At 41.9% G+C, this 19,627-nt stretch overlaps 1 protein-coding gene across 4 annotated transcripts in view; it reads right to left on the reverse strand.

Annotated features, from left to right (window-relative positions):
• Positions 1 to 1,698: 1,698 nt before the first annotated feature.
• LOC139534638 (stromal interaction molecule 2-like) overlaps positions 1,699 to 19,627 on the reverse strand; it is an 87,404-nt gene continuing 69,475 nt past the window's right edge. Inside the window, exons 7-12 of one of the 4 annotated variants that reach the window (XM_071333931.1) lie at positions 19,296 to 19,473; positions 12,263 to 12,424; positions 8,705 to 8,805; positions 7,975 to 8,213; positions 7,601 to 7,775; positions 1,699 to 6,929 (exon numbers count right to left, since the gene is read on the reverse strand). In XM_071333931.1, coding sequence (XP_071190032.1) covers positions 6,368 to 6,929; positions 7,601 to 7,775; positions 7,975 to 8,213; positions 8,705 to 8,805; positions 12,263 to 12,424; positions 19,296 to 19,473 — 1,417 coding nt within the window. In that variant the 3' untranslated portion in view covers positions 1,699 to 6,367. Of the gene's footprint in view, positions 6,930 to 7,600; positions 7,779 to 7,974; positions 8,214 to 8,704; positions 8,806 to 11,265; positions 11,840 to 12,262; positions 12,425 to 19,295; positions 19,474 to 19,627 lie in introns of those variants that run through there. The other 3 variants (XM_071333930.1, XM_071333932.1, XM_071333933.1) reach the window with 3 other exon arrangements.

Genomic DNA, 19,627 nt, shown 5'->3' on the forward strand with positions numbered 1-19,627 from the left:
GTTAACCCATCAACACCACTGGGAGAGAGGGGTAGATAGTACTACTATGTGGGCTAGTGTTAACCCATCAACACCACTGGGAGAGAGGGGTAGATAGTACTACTATGTGGGCTAGTGTTAACCCATCAACACCACTAGGAGAGAGGGGTAGATAGTACTACTATGTGGGCTAGTGTTAACCCATCAACACCACCGGGAGAGAGGGGTAGATAGTACTACTATGTGGGCTAGTGTTAACCCATCAACACCACTGGGAGAGAGGGGTAGATAGTACTACTATGTGGGCTAGTGTTAACCCATCAACACCACTGGGAGAGAGGGGTAGATAGTAATACTATGTGGGCTAGTGTTAACCCATCAACACCACTGGGAGAGAGGGGGTAGATAGTAGTACTATGTGGGATAGTGTTAACCCATCAACACCACTGGGAGAGAGGGGGTAGATAGTAGTACTATGTGGGATAGTGTTAACCCATCAACACCACCGGGAGAGAGGGGTAGATAGTAGTACTATGTGGGATAGTGTTAACCCATCCCCCCTTTCACGTCGGTAAGGATTTAATGGTTCAGCTTTTACCTGGTTTTGACTTGAGGAATGATGTGTATTTTACAGTTCGCTGTTTACTTTGAGATAGTATGAAATAATGACCACCCACTGTACACGCTAATGTTTACATGTTTGTTTACTTGTGATTTGATACATTGGTAACACATCATTCCTCAGAGAATACCAGGTAAATAACCTCTGAAATAAGACTAAACGTAAAGCACACGCAATATAATGTTCCCCGATACTAGTGGACACAGACAGCAGGAGGTGCTGTCGTCTTCCTTCGGTGATATCAAGCAAATCATTTGGCTGCAGATGAAATGGCATCTTCTCGTTTTCTCACAACTAAGAATCAGGAGAATCAGCTTGTAGCCTACATTTGTTCCTTCTGAAGATGTCTCATGCAGCAGGAACATGGTGTGTCACAGCGGCGGCTGGTGGGAGGAGCTTTAGGAGGAATGGGCTCATTGTAATGACTGGAATAGAATCAATGTTTGATACCTTTTCATTCATTCCATTCCAGCCATTACAATGAGCCCATTCTCCCAGCAGCCTCCACTGGTGCACCACCTCAGGCGGTGTTTGGTAGTAGTCATGATTTCTCCAATATATTACTGCAACCCAGTGGTCGTCTCTGGAACTGCACCCTGAGAGGGACAAGCCAATGTGCTTGTGTACGTGTGTGGAAGGCTGGGATGTTGTGTACAGTGGCAGCCAAACAACACATTCATCACCAAGCCAGACGGCCCCGGTTCATTCCTGCTATGTGTGGAATTGATGAACCATCAGTGCAATTTTCATCACATTCCGTTTATATTGATAAAGCAATCACGCATCGCTTTCTTCGATGTGTCACTGTTCCTCCACTCTCAAGACAAACGGGAGCGTCAAAATGGTGTTTCTTCTTCTTCTTGTTTCTACTATCCTGTGAAGACAATTTGGGAATCATAAACATTTCTCCACTGTGGGCAGTGAGTCACCAATGCAGAGTCAGTTTTGGTCCTGAACACCTAATGAGTCGAAGACAAACCCCACCCTACACATCCTCAATGTGAAGTAAATCTAAAATATGCTTTCATACTGTGACGTTATTTGTTTAAAGAATGCGTCTTTGGGTGGCAAATACTGGGAAAAAGTAATTCACTGAAGACAGCAATGTTTTGTTTATTAATTTGTCTACGGTATACAAATAGTCACACACCAAATGTTCAAAAATCCCCTAACGTCTCGTAAACATTCATATGTTCTGCTCATCTATAACTCCTTATTTTTGGGGTCCGTGTGCCGTAACAGCACGTATACTCTCCTTCCCGGCGGGAACGCCGCCACCTACAACCGTTGTGTCATCCCATTCGCGTCATCGCCGTAACAGGCCGCGACATCAGCTCCGTCGCGGGTTACAGGGATGACGTGACAGTAATGACGGCTTGTCCGAGATGAAGGGGTGAGGGCAGTATAATCACAGTGAGAACAGAGAACCCTTGAAACAGAGCACTCAGTCTATAGGCCCAGAGGTGAGCAAACACAGAACAATGAGAGGGGTGAGGGCGTGAGGCAGGGATTTGATATACAGACAGGGAGGTTTAGAGGGGACAGGGGTGAGGCAGGGATTTGATATACAGACAGGGAGGTTTAGAGGGGACAGGGGTGAGGCAGGGATTTGATATACAGACAGGGAGGTTTAGAGGGGACAGGGGTGAGGCAGGGATTTGATATACAGACAGGGAGGTTTAGAGGGGACAGGGGTGAGGCAGGGATTTGATATACAGACAGGGAGGTTTAGAGGGGACAGGGGTGAGGCAGGGATTTGATGTACAGACAGGGAGGTTTAGAGGGGACAGGGGTGAGGCAGGGATTTGATGGACAGACAGGGAGGTTTAGAGGGAACAGGGGTGAGGCAGGGATTTGATGGACAGGGAGGTTTAGAGGGAACAGGGGTGAGGCAGGGATTTGATGGACAGACAGGGTAAATGGGAAGATGGGTGACGGTAGGGGTAGATGGGTAAATGGGTGATTGTGGGTGTAAATGGGTGACTGTGGGTGTAAATGGGTGCCTGTGGGTGTAAATGGGTGACTGTAGGGGTAAATGGGTGACTGTAGGGGTAAATGGGTGACTGTAGGTATAAGAATGTAGGGATGTGCTATGAAAGCTAATTTGTCACATCTGCAGACTTCTGATATTACAAATGTATATCGTAAAATAGAAACAATTAACTTCACTCTTCAGTTTAGCTCGTCTCCTACTATGTATGTTGCTAGTGACCAGTCCCTATCATAGCGTATGTAAATGATGGAAAAGGAAGTTGAGATGTAACAGGTGAAAGTAATGGTAAAATATTCAGGAAAAGCTTAGGAAAGTTTACAACGACAAGTACAGGTCAAATCTGGATAGTATTTAGCTCTCCTCAGTAAACACCAGTCAGTCCTTGTGAACCCCCACCAATAGAAATCACATTGTCTACAAAACATCTACAAGAACAAAATGTCAAAACAAAGTGTATAAACAGTGAGGTCTGACATTATTGACCTCCTCAATAAAGATGATCAATAATAATTGCTTATAATAAATAATTCAAACACTGAGCTATATTGCAACAAAACATAAATAAAAGGAAAAGGAAAATTATAAATATTTTTATACGAATTCAAATTGCTCAGTAGATTTTGTTTAACAAGTAATTATTTTTTACCCTCAAAAAAGGGTCAAAATTATTGGCACCCCTAAAGATTCTTAAAAAATAAATGAGTCAACATTTTAGTATTTGGTTCCATATTCCTGCCACGTAAGGACTACCGCAAGCCTGTTGGATGCATTTGCTGTTCGTTTTGGTTGCGTTTCAGATTATTTTGTGCCCAGTAGAAATGATTGGTAAATAATGTATTGTGTCATTTTGTAGTCACTTTTATTATAAATAAGATTATAAACTAGGTGGTTCGAGCCCTGAATGCTGATTGGCTAACAGCCGTATACCACAGGTATGACAAAACATTTATTTTTACTGCTCTAATTACATTGGTAACCAGTTTATAATAGCAATAAGGCACCTCGGGGGTTTGTGGTATATGGCCAATATACCACGGCTAAGGGCTGTATCCAGGCACTCCGCGTTGCATCGTGCTCAGGAACAGCCCTTAGCCGTGGTATATTGGCCATATACCACACCCCCCCGGGCCTCATTTCTAAAATAGAATATGTTTCTAAACACTTGGTACCGTGATTATGGAAAATCCTGAATGAATTGTGCATCCACATTAATGTAGAAATGTTCAGAAACATATTCTATAACAATACTGTCTTCAGTAAATTACTTAGACTTTTTTCTCCAGTATTTGTCACTCCAAGAGGCTTCAAAGGAATTACGTCATAGAATGAAAGCATTGTTACATCACATTGAGGATGTGTAGGGTGGAAGTCGTCTTTGACTCATTAGGCGTTCAGAACCAAAAGTCAATAGAAGTTAAGAAACTATTATATTCTTATTTATAAGAGAAGTGACTCCAAAATGACAGAATAAATTAATTACCATTCATTTTTCCTGGGAAAAACAACAACAACAAAAAAGTGTGTGAAACAACCAAATAAACTGCAAATGCATCCATCAAGTTTGTAGTCACAAGCTTGATGTGGTCGTTACGTGGCAGGAATACGGGACCAAATACTAAACTTTGACTATTTATTTATAAGAAACTTAGGGCTGTCAGCAACTAAAAAAATGTATAAGTTATTAAACAAAATCTCTTCCTCTGAGCAATTGTATTACCCTAAACAGAAAATATAAACGCAACATGAGCTGAAATAAAAGATCCCAGAAATGTTCCATATGCACAAAAAAGCGTATTTCTCTCAAATTTTCTGCACAAATTTGCTTATATCCCTGTTAGTGAGCATTTATCATTTGTCAAGATAATCTATCCACCTGACAGATGTGGCATATCAAGAAGCTGATTAAACATCATAATCATTTCACAGGTGCACCTTATGCTGGGGACAATAAAAGGCCACTCTAAAATGTGCAGTTTCTTTGTCACAACACAATGCCACAGATGTCTGATGTTTTGAGGGAGCGTTCAATTGGCATGCTGACTGCAGGAATGTCCACCAGAACTGTTGCCAGATTAAATTATTTCTCTACCGTAAGCATCGTTTTAAAGAATTTGGCAGTACATCCAACCGGCCTCACAACCGCCGACCACGGGTATGGCGTCGTGTGGGCGAGTGGTTTTCTGAGAACAACGTTGTGAACAGAGTGCCCCATGATGGAGGTGGGGTTATGGTATGGGCAGGCATAAGCTACAGACAACGAACACAATTGCATTTTATCGATGGCAATTTGAATGCACAGAGATACCGTGTTGAGATCCTGAGGCCCGTTGTCGAGCCATTCATCCATTGCCGTGTCTTCCATTGAGCATGTTTGGGATGCTCTGGATTGACATGTTCGATAACGTGTTTCAGTTCCCGTCAATATCCAGCAACTTCGCACAGTCATTGAAGAGGAATGGGACAACATTTCACAGAACACAATCAACAGCCTGATCAACTCTATACGAAGGAGATGTGCCACGCTGCATGAGGCAAATGGTGGTCACAAAAGATACTGACAGGTTTTCTGATCCACACCCCTGCCTTTTATAAAGGTATTTGTGACCAACAGATTCACATCTGTATTTCCCAGTCATGTGAAATTAGGGCCTAGATTAGGGCCTAGATTAGGGCCTAATGCATTTATTTAAATTGACTGAATTCCTTAACTGTAACTAAATAAAATCATAGAAATTGTTGTTTATATTTTGTTCAGTATAGTAGAATTGTTTTTAGAATAGAATATAGCTCATTATTTGAATTATTTATTTTAGTCATTATTGCTCATCTTCATCAAGGGTGTCAATAATTTCGAACCTCACTCTCTGTGTGTGTGTGTGTGTGTGTGTGTGTGTGTGTGTGTGTGTGTGTGTGTGTGTGTGTGTGTGTGTGTGTGTGTGTGTGTGTGTGTATATATATATATATATAGAACAATCCATAACGAGAGACATTGGAAAACGCACCAACTGGTTCTGGCTGCAATAGTCTACCACATGTTGCATCTCCCCAAGGCCTCTATCCATACATCATTCTCTTCTACACATCAATATTTACTCCGCACGCTGCGGCGGTCCTTTCCCAGAAAACAGGAAGGCAGTAGTGCAACAAACTCAGCAGGATTTTTATTTCTCAAAGGAAATGAGTCCAGAGCTCAGGAGCCTCTGTCAGACAGGAAGTGATGTCAAGCTAACAAGCCCACCATGTAAACCCCCTCAGTTTCCCGATAGAACAAGTGTTATTTATTTTGGGGTTCTTTAACTCAAAAAGAACAAGAGAAGACAAGAGAAGTGACCAGGCTAATGCTCTTCACGATTGCCTGGGCGACGGCAGCTGGCACGACCCTTGACCTTTTGACTTTTCTGTGACCTTTGAAGGCTTAAATGTGAGGCTATGGTCGCGTTACCCTACTCATACGTTGCATGCATCAACCAATGCTTGCGCGCCACATCATCGACTGACAGATTGCTACAACATAAGATGTGGTCAGCTGATAAGTAAAATACCTATCCAGGTGTATGTAAGATCTGGTATGCATCAGCAGCGCCCTGTGAGTGAAAAAAAAAAGGCATTATTGAAAAATAAGGCTACCGATCTGGAAGAGGTCTGAGGGGTCCAGCCAGAGATACATTCCATCTTGGAAGAGAAAAAAAAAGGAACAAAAATAATGTTTTGGCTTCGTTTGATGACGGCCATTTTTTATTAAGGCTAGAATCTCTCTCTCTCTGTGTGTAGGACTATTTTTTCTTCTTGAACAAGCTCTTGATTTTGGACGAGGACCTCTTGGCCTTGTCTCCGTTGCCACTGGAGTCCTGGGAGGAGGTACTCTGTTGCTTCTGCTCCTTGGCCCCCGCCCCCCTGCCCTCATTGTCCATTGAGGTGAGGGACGGGTAGCGCCCGACCGCTACCCCGCCTGCCCCTGTCATGCTCGCGTGCAGCTGGCCCATGCTATAGGACTTCTCCAGGATGCCGTTGTACATGGCCTTGTTGCCTGCTGACGAAGTGGAGAAGGACATGCTGTGGGACTCTGGGATAGATCCACGGGTGAGGTCGGGCGAACCCTTGTGTTTGTGTCTGTGGTGCTCCAGGGCTGGGGAGGGGGCCGAGGATCCCCCTTGAGGAGGAGGTGAGTCCCGGACATAAGACTGAGGCTCCTGCTTGCTCAGCATCATCAGCTCCTCACGGGAGATCTTGCGGTAGGGGGTCTCTGGGCCCGGTGTGCAGGGGTTGGTGTAGGACTGTTTACGCCCCTTGGAGGAGTTGAGAGAGTCTGTGTCTGAACACGTGTCCTGAGTATCCCTGTCTCCAAGAGGGGGAGATAGAGAGAGTAAGAGACAGAGACAGAACACACACACACAGAGAGAGAGAGAGAGAGAGAGAGAGAGTAAGAGACAGAGACAGAACACACACACACACAGAGAGAGAGAGAGTAAGAGACAGAGACAGAACACACACACACAGAGAGAGAGAGAGAGAGAGAGAGAGTAAGAGACAGAGACAGAACACACACACACAGAGAGAGAGAGAGAGAGAGAGAGAGAGAGAGTAAGAGAGAAAGGGCACAGCGCGAGAGAGAGAGAGAAGAAAAAAAAGAGAGCAGAGCGCGAGAGGCCGAGCGAGAGGCAGAGAGAGTATGAGACAGAGCAGAGAGAGCGAGTATGAGGCAGAGAGAGCCAAAGAGGCAGAGAGAGAGAGCCAGAGAGAGAGAGCAGAGAGGCAGAGCGCAGAGAGAGAGAGCAGAGAGCAAAATAAAGGAGGGAGCAAGAAACTGAAAGTCAGATCAGCACATATTCAAAGATTCAGACCCCTCTGAATCAGAGGGGTTGGGTCAGATACACAAGGCACATTTCAGTTGAATGTATTCAGTCATACAACTGACTAGGTATCTCCCTTTCCCCTTTCTATTCTGAACGCATTATCATAAACGGACCCGCACAAAAATAGGGCAGAAGTGGTTTAAGGTAACATACCCCTTTCTCTCCATGAAGAAGATGTATCCCTCTTCCCCCTCGGGATGATAGGAGAGGGGTGAGCTGGTCATGGAGAGCAGGTCAGGGTCTGCTGACGCCATTGAAGTGCTGTAGAGGCTCCGGCGGGAACGGCACAGGCTGCTATTGCGTGTTAAAGGGGGCCGCATCATAGAGGCTGCTGGGAAAAAACCAGAGAGAGAGGGGTTTGTATGGTTACTATCATAATCATACATAGTGGACACTGAATACACACAAATTAAAAAACACACATTTTAAATCTATTTGAGCCTTGTTGAGGTCATACTGACACACTCTGTCACTTTACAACTGTAAATGGAGTATTTTTGCATTTCCATGACAACCTCCACACTTACAGGTTAACTGTGGAATGATTGGAGGAGTGTCCTCATCGAGGTCGTCCACCCCACCGGCGATGGGATAAGGGGGCACGGAGACGCGGGGCATGACCACCCAGCTGTGGTCTGAGTACAGGGTGGCAGTCAGGCTGGGAAGCCCAGCGTTGTGCACCAAGGGGAAACCACACAGCTTCTCCATCTGCTGCCAGCGGTGGAGGCGCTCCCTCAGGCAGGCCGTCACCTCCGACAGGGACTTCCTGGAAACAATCAAATGTATTTAGAAAGCCATTTTTATACCAGTAGTTATCACTATGTGCTTTCACAGCAAACCGGCCTAGACCTCAAAGAGCAAGCAGAAGCTGAGACACGGTGGCGAATCTCCCTAGAAGGAAGAAACCTAGAGAGGAACCCAGCTCAGAGGGGAGGTCCATCCTCTTCTGGCAGTACTGGCCTTTATCCAGACACCTGGGTTTGTGTGTTTATATTTGAAGCAGTTACCACTAATGCATGGACAACAAGTTACTCTAATAGGTATTTATACCTGATAGGTAGAGTTTGACATGTGTGGGGATCCTGCTAGCCTCCGTCAGTAAGCAATAGATCTGGCATAAATCCCCAAGCCTTTCCACATCAGCCGTCTCACATCCATTCAGCTCAATGGACAAAGACATACGGATCAAGGTGACAATGCACAGCACCATGACTTGACAGCAGAGTAAATGAATGGTGAGCATGCGTCTTCTCTTACTTGGCCTCTAGGATCTTGTGGTCCACCTCGTCCAGTGACGAGCTGTGAGCGACGTGAAGGGTCCCAAACACACTACTCCTCTTTCTGTTGATTTTCTCTGCCTGACACAAAGACATAGACACTGTTGGGTTCTGACAATATGAAATAGACGTATTCATGTCACTGAGGGAGAGAGGGTAATGTAGAACATTTACATTATGTCAGGTATCCTATTGAAATATTGAGTGCAGGGAAGTGATCACATATGGCAGGCATTGATAAGGGGAAAGAGACATGGATTTGTGATGAAGGGGCATCGAGATCAGGTCAGGTTAACTTCTTATGGCTGGGGGTGCTAGTTTCACGTTCGGATGAAAAGCGTGCCTAGAGTAAACTGCCTGCTACTCAGGCCCAGAAGCTAAGATATGCATATTATTAGTAGATTTGGATAGAAAACACTCTGAAGTTTCTAAAACTGTTTGAATGATGTCTGAGTATAACAGAACTCATATGGCAGGCAAAAACCTGAGAAAAAATCCAACCAGGAAGTGGGAAATCTGAGGTTTGTAGGTTTTCAAGTCTTTGCCTATCCAAGATAGTGTAAATTTGGTCCGATTGCACTTCCTAAGGCTTCCACTAGATGTCAACAGTCTTTAGAACCTTGTTTCAGGCTTCTACTGTGAAGGGGGAGAGAATAAGAGCTGTTTGACTAAGAGGTCTGGCAGAATGCCATGAGCCAAGTCAGGCTCGCGGCCGTGAGAGCGAGCTCTGTTCCTTTTCATTTCTAAAGACAAAGGAACTTTTTGACTTTTCGTCTGGACTAAGTGCCTACACGTCGTGAATTTGGATTTGTGAACTAAACGCGCGAACAAAAAGGAGGTATTTGGACATACATGGACTTTATCGAACAAAACAAACATTTATTGTGGAACTGGGATTCCTGGGAGTGCATTCCAATGAAGATCATCAAAGGTAAGTGAATATTTATAATGCTATTTCTGACTTCTGTTGACTCCACATGGCGGGTACCTGTATGGCTTGTTTTGGTGCCTGAGCGCTGTACTCAGATTATTGCATGGTGTGCTTTTTCAGTAAAGCTTTTTTGAAATCTGACACAGCGGTTGCATTAAGGAGAAGTATATCTTTAAGCTTTCATAGTGTCGGTTGAGTTTTCACTCTGAGACTGAGAACCTAACAACACTATATGGCTGATCTCCACTATCATTCAATATTATCCATTCTATGCTACATGTTCATGCCTTATCTTGTGAAAAATCGGCCCATTGTAGCAGCTGTTCATGAATACATTCCAACAGTGCCTTCAGAATGTATTCACACCCCTTGACTTTTTCCACATTTTGTCATGTTACAGCCTGAATTGAAAATGGATTAAACTGAGATGTTTGGTCAATGGCCAACACAGAATAACCCCATAATGTCAAAGTAGAATGATGTTTTTAGACCTTTTTAAAAATGTATTTAAAAAAATGAAAAGCTGAAATGTCTTGAGTCAATAAGTATTCAATCCCTTTGTTATGGCAAACCTAAATGCATTCAGGAGTAAAAATGTGCTTAACAAGTCACATAAGTTGCATGGACTCACTCTGTGTGCAATAAAAGTGTTTAACATGATTTTTTTAATGATTACCTAATTTCTGTTCCCCACATATACAATTACAGTATCTGTAAGGTCCCTCAGACGAGAAGTGAATTTCAAACAGATTTAACCACAAAGACTAAGGGGGTTTTCCAATGCCTCGCAAAGAAGGGCACCTAAATGGTAGATGAGTAAAACATTTCTAAAAGTAGACATTGAATATCCCTTTGATTTTGGTGAAGTTATTAATTACACTTTGGATGGTGTATCAATACACCCAGTCACTACAAAGATACAGGCATCCTTCCTAACTCAGTTTCCGGAGAGGAAGGAAACCACTCAGGGATTTCACCATGAGGCCAATGGTGACTTTAAAACAGTTACAGAGTTTAACGGCTGTGATGGGAGAAAACTGATGATGGATCAACAACATTGTAGTTACTCCAGAATACTAACCTAAATGACAGAGTGAAAAGAAGGAAGCCTGTACAGAATAGAACAATATTCCAAAACATGCATCCTGTTTACAATAAAGTCACTGAAGCAAAACTGCTAAAATGTGGCAAAGAAATTAACTTTATGTCCTGAATACAAAGTGTTATGTATTGGGGCAAATCCAACACAACACATCACTGAGTACCATTATTCATATTTTCAAGCATGGTGGTAGCTGCATCAAGTTGAGTGTATGCTAGTCATCGGCAAGGACTAGGGAGTTTTTCGAGGATAAAAAGAAACATAATAGAGCTAAGGACAGTCCTAGAGGAAAACCTGGTTCAGTCTGCTTTCAGACACAGAGACAAATTCACCTTCCAGCTGGATGATAACCTGAAACACCAGGACAAATATACACTGGAGTTGCTTACCAAGACAACATTGAATGTTCCTGTGTGGCCCAGTTAAAGTTTTGTCTTAAAATCGGCTTGACTTGAAAATGGCAAGACTTGAAAATGGCTGGCTAGAATGATTAACAACCAACTCGACAGAGCTTGAATAATGTTTAATACATGTGCGCAAAGCTCTTCGAGACTTACCCAGAAAGACTAACAGCTGTATTCGCTGCTAAAGGTGATTCTAACATGTATTGACTCAGAAGTGTGAATACGTATGTAAATGAGATACAGTATTTCTGCATTTCAATACAGTTGCAAACATTTCTAAAAACATGTTTTTACTTTGTCATTATGGGGTATTGTGTGTAGATGGGTGAGATACAAAGTCAATGTAATCCATTTTTTGAATTCAGGCTGTAACACAACAAAATGTGGAATAAGTGTATATGAATACATATTGTATATGAATACATATTGTGTATGAATACTTTCTGAAAGTGCTGTACATCTCTTGCCAAGACCACAATCTGTTGGCTAGAGCAGAAACAGACTGGTATCTAGACTGATACACAATACAATTTACTACAGCGACTAGTTTTATCAATAAGTCCTCAAATTGGGCCACATCTACTTTAATGAGAGCAACATATTGCTGTGTCTCCTGGTTTCTGCTATCACAGCGCCGCATTTAATTGACTTCTGAAATTGCCTGATGAGTCAGTCTCGCTGCAAAGGCAAAAACAAAGGCAAAAACAAACAATGCAATTAAAAAGTAATTTAGCTGTGTCATTAAAAAAACTCATTAGGGGAAAAAAACTTTAATTTTGTTTCTTTGTGTGTGTGTGTGGGCGCGTTTGCCTGTCCGTGTATCTGTGTGCACACGCGTCTGCCTGTCCGTGTATCTGTGTGCGTGCTTGTGTGTGTGTGTGTGCTTACGTGCGTGTACGTTTTCAATTATACAAGGGCAACGCTTGTTCCAAATTGCACCTCAGAATTGAACACTCAACTCGTTTACAAAGTCAGAACCCAGTGAGGTTTGAACCAAATCCTGTTACACCCCAAAATCCCCCTAAAGTCTGCTCCTACTTAGAAAAACTCTCTCAAAGGAAGTGATGTCTTAGCGATGTCATTTGTTCTCCAGGAAGTTACCTCTTCCTTAGCGACCATGAGCTGTAGCTCCGCACTGTGCTTCTTGATGTTGTAGTACTGGACCTCCACCTCGTGGGTGAGCTGTAGCCACATCTGTAGGGCGTCTGGCACCGACCACTCTGTCTGCATCTCCTTCTCCGCCCGCTTCAGGGCCATACGAACCTGGAGACAGGAGGGGGGGACACATTTAGGCGTCGCACACGTATGAAATAAAACGGTATCATGGCATAAAAGTGGGGGCAGTACTGTTACTGTACATAAGGGATGGTATTATGCAATGCGCAGGGGAACGGTGTCAAATGCTTTACTGTGGAATACCAGTATACACAGAGGAATAGTATTCTATGTGTGGTAAGCATATGATCTGAATTCCACACTGCATTCATATGGTAATTGGGATTGCATTGTACTGTACGCGCCACTAGGGGGACAGTATTTCACATGACACAGGTGGACAGTATTCTGTTTAGCGTTTCAAAGGGAGGGAATTTTACTGGTGAGAAAATGTACCAGTAAACTAGCAGATGTACAGAAACGTTCAAGGATTTTAGGTCATTTTCATAACATGTAAAAGATCAAATAATAAAACAAGATGTTTTAAATATGAAAAATAGATTGACCAAGCTGTAAAACATTATCTTGAATATAAACATCAACTTAGTGAATACCATTGGTGTTTAATATGAGGGTTTCAGCATGAACTACCCTTTATAATTTTTAAACTTATTTGACTATGTCTATATGTTTTTGTTGTCAATGTTTTAGGGCTAAACTGGGGGCAGAAGTAGTCTATAGTTGGAAGAGTAGCAGAGTTAATAGCTAATTATGTAATTAGGCAGGTCTCCATTGACAAAAGCAATATCTCACAACTAAAACATCGTGACGTGTGTAATGGAAACGGCAGATAGGAGAAACGCTCTAAAGAACGCTAAAATAAAAATGCTGTTCGGCAGGGATGGATTATTATTTTGTCTAACTTTCTTTTTTTGCGACAAATGATGATGAATAAGACGGTTCTTCAAATAAATTATTTTTACCAAATAATTTTGAAGGTACTCAAATGTCATCACGCAACGAACTAGAAAGCCACTCCACATTGTTGCGTCTGATTTCTATAAAAGCTTTCTAAATGTTCATTAGATGCTTTTTTAAATAAATTAGGCTATTTTCTCTTTCACCAAATGGTCTATCCACTAAAACTCGTGGACAATATTGACACATAGATTATACCAAAATGAATATTTTTTTATGAAAAATAAGAAAATTCTGTTATTCAAGTATACATTACCCACATACACATACACTGAGTATCTCTCTTTCAGATTCCAGCTACTGATTCATGATTGGACGTATAAATACTGTAAATATACCAAAGAAAGGTCTGTTAATTGCTCACTTGAATATATGTAGTTTAAGGAACAGAATTCATGAAATATGCTGTCTAGTGCAGTCAAACAATATTCATGTATTGGCAATATGAGAGACTCACTTGGACTCTTCTTTTGAGTATGCTGAGATCTCTCTATACATGGAGACAACTTGTTCAGGAGGGACAGACATAGATATGGAGGTGGAGTTCCAGTTTACATCCAGAGGCATATTCAAGCAAAACAACGTAAGGACTTAACGGTCAATGGATTAATGGGTGATTCTTTGAATACAAACTGTCCAAAGAGAAAGTTATTTCTGTTTCCAATGTATGTAACCTGACCCAAGTTATGACATTACCAACCAGAACGTTCACTAATACAGTGGGGAGAACAAGTATTTGATACACTGCCAATTTTGCAGGTTTTCCTACTTACAAAACATGTAGAGGTCTGTCATTTTTATCACAGGTACACTTCAACTGTGAGAGACGAATCTAAAACAAAAATCCAGAAAATCACATTGTATGATTTTTAAGTAATTAATTTGCATTTTATTGCATGACATAAGTATTTGATCACCTACCAACCAGTAAGAATTCCGGCTCTCACAGACCTGTTAGTTTTTCTTTAAGAAGCCCTCCTGTTCTCCACTCATTACCTGTATTAACTGCACCTGTTTGAACTCGTTACCTGTAAAAAAGACACCTGTCCACACACTCAATCAAACAGACTCCAACCTCTCCACAATGGCCAAGACCAGAGAGCTGTGTAAGGACATCAGGGATACAATTGTAGACCTGCACAAGGCTGGGATGGGCTACAGGACAATAGGCAAGCAGCTTGGTGAGAAGGCAACAACTGTTGGCGCAATTATTAGAAAATGGAAGAAGTTCAAGATGACGGTCAATCACCCTCGGTCTGGGGCTCCATGCAAGATCTCACCTCGTGGGGCATCAATGATCATGAGGAAGGTGAGGGATTAGCCCAGAACTACACGGCAGGACCTGGTCAATGACCTGAAGAGAGCTGGGACCACAGTCTCAAAGTAAACCATTAGTAACACACTACGCCGTCATGGATTAAAATCCTGCAGTGCACGCAAGGTCCCCCTGCTCAAGCCAGCGCATGTCCAGGCCCGTCTGAAAATTGCCAATGACCATCTGGATGATCCAGAGGAGGAATGGGAGAAGGTCATGTGTGTCTGATGAGACAAAAATAGAGCTTTTTGGTCTAAACTCCACTCGCCGTGTTTGGAGGAAGAAGAAGGATGAGTACAACCCCAAGAACACCATCCCAACCATGAAGCCTGGACGTGGAAACATCATTCTTTGGGGATGCTTTTCTGCAAAGGGGACAGGACGACTGCACCGTATTGAGGGGAGGATGGATGGGGCCATGTATCGCGAGATCTTGGCCAACAACCTCCTTCCCTCAGTAAAAGCATTGAAGATGGGTCGTGGCTGGGTCTTCCAGCATGACAACAACCCGAAACACACAGCCAGGGCAACTAAGGAGTGGCTCCGTAAGAAGCATCTCAAGGTCCTGGAGTGGCCTAGCCAGTCTCCAGACCTGAACCCAATAGAAAATCTTTGGAGGGAGCCGAAAGTCCGTATTGCCCAGCGACAGCCCCGAAACCTGAAGGATCTGGAGAAGATCTGTATGGAGGAGTGGGCCAAAATCCCTGCTGCAGTGTGTGCAAACCTGGTCAAGAACTACAGGAAACGTATGATCTCTGTAATTGCAAACAAAGGCTTCTGTACCAAATATTAAGTTCTGCTTTTCGGATGTATCAAATACTTATGTCATGCAATAAAATGCAAATTAATTACTTAAAAATCATACAATGTGATTTTCTGGATTTTTGTTTAAGATTCCGCCTCTCACAGTTGAAGTGTACCTATGATAAAAATTACAGACCTCTACATGCTTTGTAAGTAGGAAAACCTGCAAAATTGGCAGTGTATCAAATACTTGTTCTCCCCACTGTAGGTCTGGTATTACATCATCAACTCGTATCGATCACATTTTTACTAACATGGCTGAACGTTGTTCTAAAGCTGTATCAGTGGCTCTAGGTTACAGTGATCATAACTTGGTTGCACTCACTTTGGAAATACCAGAGGCTGTCTCTAAGGTAATCTACCGCCTGTCCTACAGAGGGTTCAATCAGGACTCATTTGTGGATGAGATTAAGAATGTACAATGGTTAGAAGTGTGTAGTAAGGATGATCCTGAAATGTCACTATCACACTTGTTTATGAATTATTTATGAGTATAGCTGATAAGCACGCCCCTTTAAGAAAATGCACTGTGACGTCAAACGGTGCCCCGTGGATTGATGATGAGCTGAGAAATTTAATGATTCAACGGTATGATGCCAAAAAAGTAGCAGATAAATCTGGTACTTTGTTTGATAAGCAAAGTTATTGTAAATGAAGAAATCTTGTGACCAAGCTAAACAAAGAAAAGAAGAAGGGATTCTATCAGCACAAAATTGATGAAGTGAAGGATGATGGGAAAAAACTGTGGAGAACGTTGAACACTATTATGGGTAGGAATTCAAACATGTCTGCCTCTTTTGTTGAATCAGAGGATATATTTATTACAAAACCACATGACAACGCAAACTACTTTAATTAATATTTTACAGGCAAAGTGGACAAATTGAGGAATGCTATGATTCCAACTGATGGCTCCATGTCATATAGCCTTATAAAAGATTGTATCATGAAGGAGAGGCTATGCAGGTTCAAATGTCATCAAGTAGAAGAAGAAGAGGCAGAAAGGATGCTGTTGTCTCTTTCTGATGACACGTCACCTGGTACAGAAAATCTAGACACCAAATTGCTTAGAGTTACAGCTAACCAAATATCTACACAATCTCTCATATTTTTAATAAGTGCTTGATGTATGGGGTGTGCCCAGAAGTCTGGAAAGAGTCAAAGGTTATTCCACTACTTAAGGATAAAAAAATCTGCATTCACTGGTCCTAATAGTCGTACTATAAACTTGCTGCCTGTGTTAAGTAAATTATTTGAAAAAATTGTATCTGTACAAATCGTGGATTATTTCTCATGTAATGGTCTGATAACAGGTTTCCAGCATGCAAAGAAGGGCGTTCTATGAGTACGACCTTAGCACAAATGACAGATGATTGGTTAATGAGTATGGATGACAGGAAGTTAGTTGGTGCAGTGTTGCTGGATTTCAGTGCTGCTTTTGATGTAATTGATCATGAACTGTTACTAGGAAAACTCAAATGTTATGGTTTTAAGAATGTAGCTCTGTCCTGGATAGAAAGCTATCTATCCAGGAGAATGCAAAAAGTGTTCTTTAAAATGGTAGCTTTTCAAATAATAAAGATATACATTGTGGTGTTCCTCAAGGAAGCTGCCTAGGCCCACTGCTCTACTCTATCTTTACTAATGATTTACCTTCAGTAATGAACAAAGCAAGAGTGGTCATGTATGCTGATGACTCTACAATGTATACCGCAGCATCAGAATGTAATGAGCTAACAGATGTACTGAGCAGTGAACTAAGAATGGTGTTTGAGTGGGTTGATATGAACAAATTGGTGTTGAACATTTCTAAAACTAAATGTATTGTATTTGGTTCAAGATATGTGCTTGCTGATGATCCCCAATTGAATTTGTTGATGAATAGAATACATGTAGAGCAAGTGGAAAAAAACAACTACTAGAACACATAGATCATATTGTTATTAAGATGGGTAAGGGAATTGCTGTTACAAGAAAATGTTCAGAGTATGTAACATCTAGCACACTGAATCAGGTGATTCAATCCCTGGTCCTATCACACTTAGAACACTGTCCAGTTATATGGTTAATCCCTGGTCCCATCACACTTAGAGTACTGTCCAGTTATATGGTTAATCCCTGGTCCCATCACACTTAGAGTACTGTCCAGTTATATGGTAATCTGCAGCAAAGAAAGATATAAAAAGCTCCAAATGGCTCAAAACAGGGTTGGTAGATTATCTCTTCATTGCTCTAACCATATGAATATTATCCAAATGCATCAGAATCTAATAACAAATTACTATCTAGTCTTCTGATTTTCTTTAGGAATATTTTTTTTTCAGTCCAATTAGTACATACTGTACTAGCAACACGCATAACCACAAAACCAGACAGCCAAATTCAGGGCAGCTAGAAACAACTCAAGCCAAGGACAAATCGCCTAAAAATCTAGAGTTTTATATAGAGCTATAGCTGAATGGAACTTTTACCAATCCATATTTCTCAGGCAAAAAGTAAATCCACCTTCAAGAAAAAAATAAAAGAACATCTATTGTGATAGACACTATGACTGGACAGGAAATAGAAAGTATCAACTGAATGTTAAAACCTCTCTGGGATAGGGGGTGGTATTTTCACGTCCCGGATGGAAAGCGTGCCCAACGTAAACTGCCTGCTACTCAGGCCCAGAAGCTAGGATATGCATATTATTAGTATATTTGGATAGAAAATACTCTGAAGTTTCTAAAACTGTTTGAATAATGTCTGTGAGAATAACAGAGCTGATTTGGCAGGTGAAACCCCGAGCACAATCCATCCAGGGAAAACATTTGAGGTCAATCTGTTTTCCATTGGTTTCCTATGGCAAGCCCGTTTTAATAGAAATATGCGTGCAGTTCCTATAGCTTCCACTAGATGTCAACAGTCTTTAGAAATTGGTTGATGTTTTTCTTTTGAGAAATGAAGAAGTAGCTTTCCTTTCCTTTCTGGGTGTATAGCCAAGTGTACTCTTTTGTTTGGGGCCGCGTGACCTGAAGCTAGCTCCACTTTCATTTTATCTGCTATTGAACGCAGTTTATCCCGTCTTAAATTTGATCGATTATTTACGTTTTAAAATACTTAAAGTTGGATTAGGAAAGTTGTTTGAAATGTTTGGACAAAGTTTACAGGTAACTTATTAGATATTTTGTTGTCATGCTGGGCGAGTTGGAACCAGTGTCTTTCTGAATAAAACGCGCCAAATAAATTGACATTTTGGGGATATAAGACGGAATTAATTGAACAAAAGTATAATTTGCGATGTTTATGGGACATATTGGAGTGCCAACAGGAGAAGCTCTTCAAAGTTAAGGCATGAATTATATCGTTATTTCTGAGTTTTGTGTCGCGCCTGGCGGGTTGAAATGTTTGTTTGATGGGGTTCTGTCCTCAGATAATCGCATGGTTTGCTTTCGCCGTAAATCCTTTTTGAAATCTGACACAGTGGCTAGATTAACAAGAAGTTAAGCTTTAATTTGGTGTATTGTACTTGTGAATGTATGAAAGTTAAATATTTAAATTTTTTATTTTGAATTTCACGCTCTGCATTTTTACCGGATGTTGTCAAATCGATCCCGCAGAGATTTGATCCATAAGAAGTTTAGATGCGTTTCCTGTGTGGTATTTTAATTATCTGTATTGTCTACTTGTTGAATGTTTATGTCTTGATTGTGGTTGTTTGTAATGTCTTGTTAATTATGGCGTTAGCTAATGAGGATACTTATAAAAATTACCAAATTAAATTACCGGTTTCCATAAATGACCTGTTAGTTACCAAAATTAGTTAACATTCTGGTAACTTTGGTAAATGACCGGTAGTTTTGCAACCTTAATGACATGCGACACACTCTCAATGGTTCCTACCTGCACCAGCTCCTCCTCTGCGTATTTGAGGCGGCTGAGCTCACACTCGGCCCCCTGGCGGAGCTCCCGGAGGCGGTACGACTCCTTCTTGGCCCCGCTGATCTCGTCTCTCATCTTCTGCTCCAGGTTCTGCTTCTCCACCGCCACCGTGCGGTTCTCCTCCTGGGCCTTCTCCAACCTGGGGAGAGCCATGAAGACCTGACATCTTCACCATCCAAAAACAACCTACTTCACGTAATATACCCGAACCTTGGGCCCAGTCCAATGCATCAGACGTTACACAAAGAGATCGGAACCTTTTAACAAGGTGGCTAGGTGTTCTAGTGAGGTCA

The sequence above is a fragment of the Salvelinus alpinus genome, chromosome 11 (assembly GCF_045679555.1).
Source record: "Salvelinus alpinus chromosome 11, SLU_Salpinus.1, whole genome shotgun sequence".
Taxonomy (NCBI): Eukaryota; Metazoa; Chordata; class Actinopteri; order Salmoniformes; family Salmonidae; genus Salvelinus; species Salvelinus alpinus.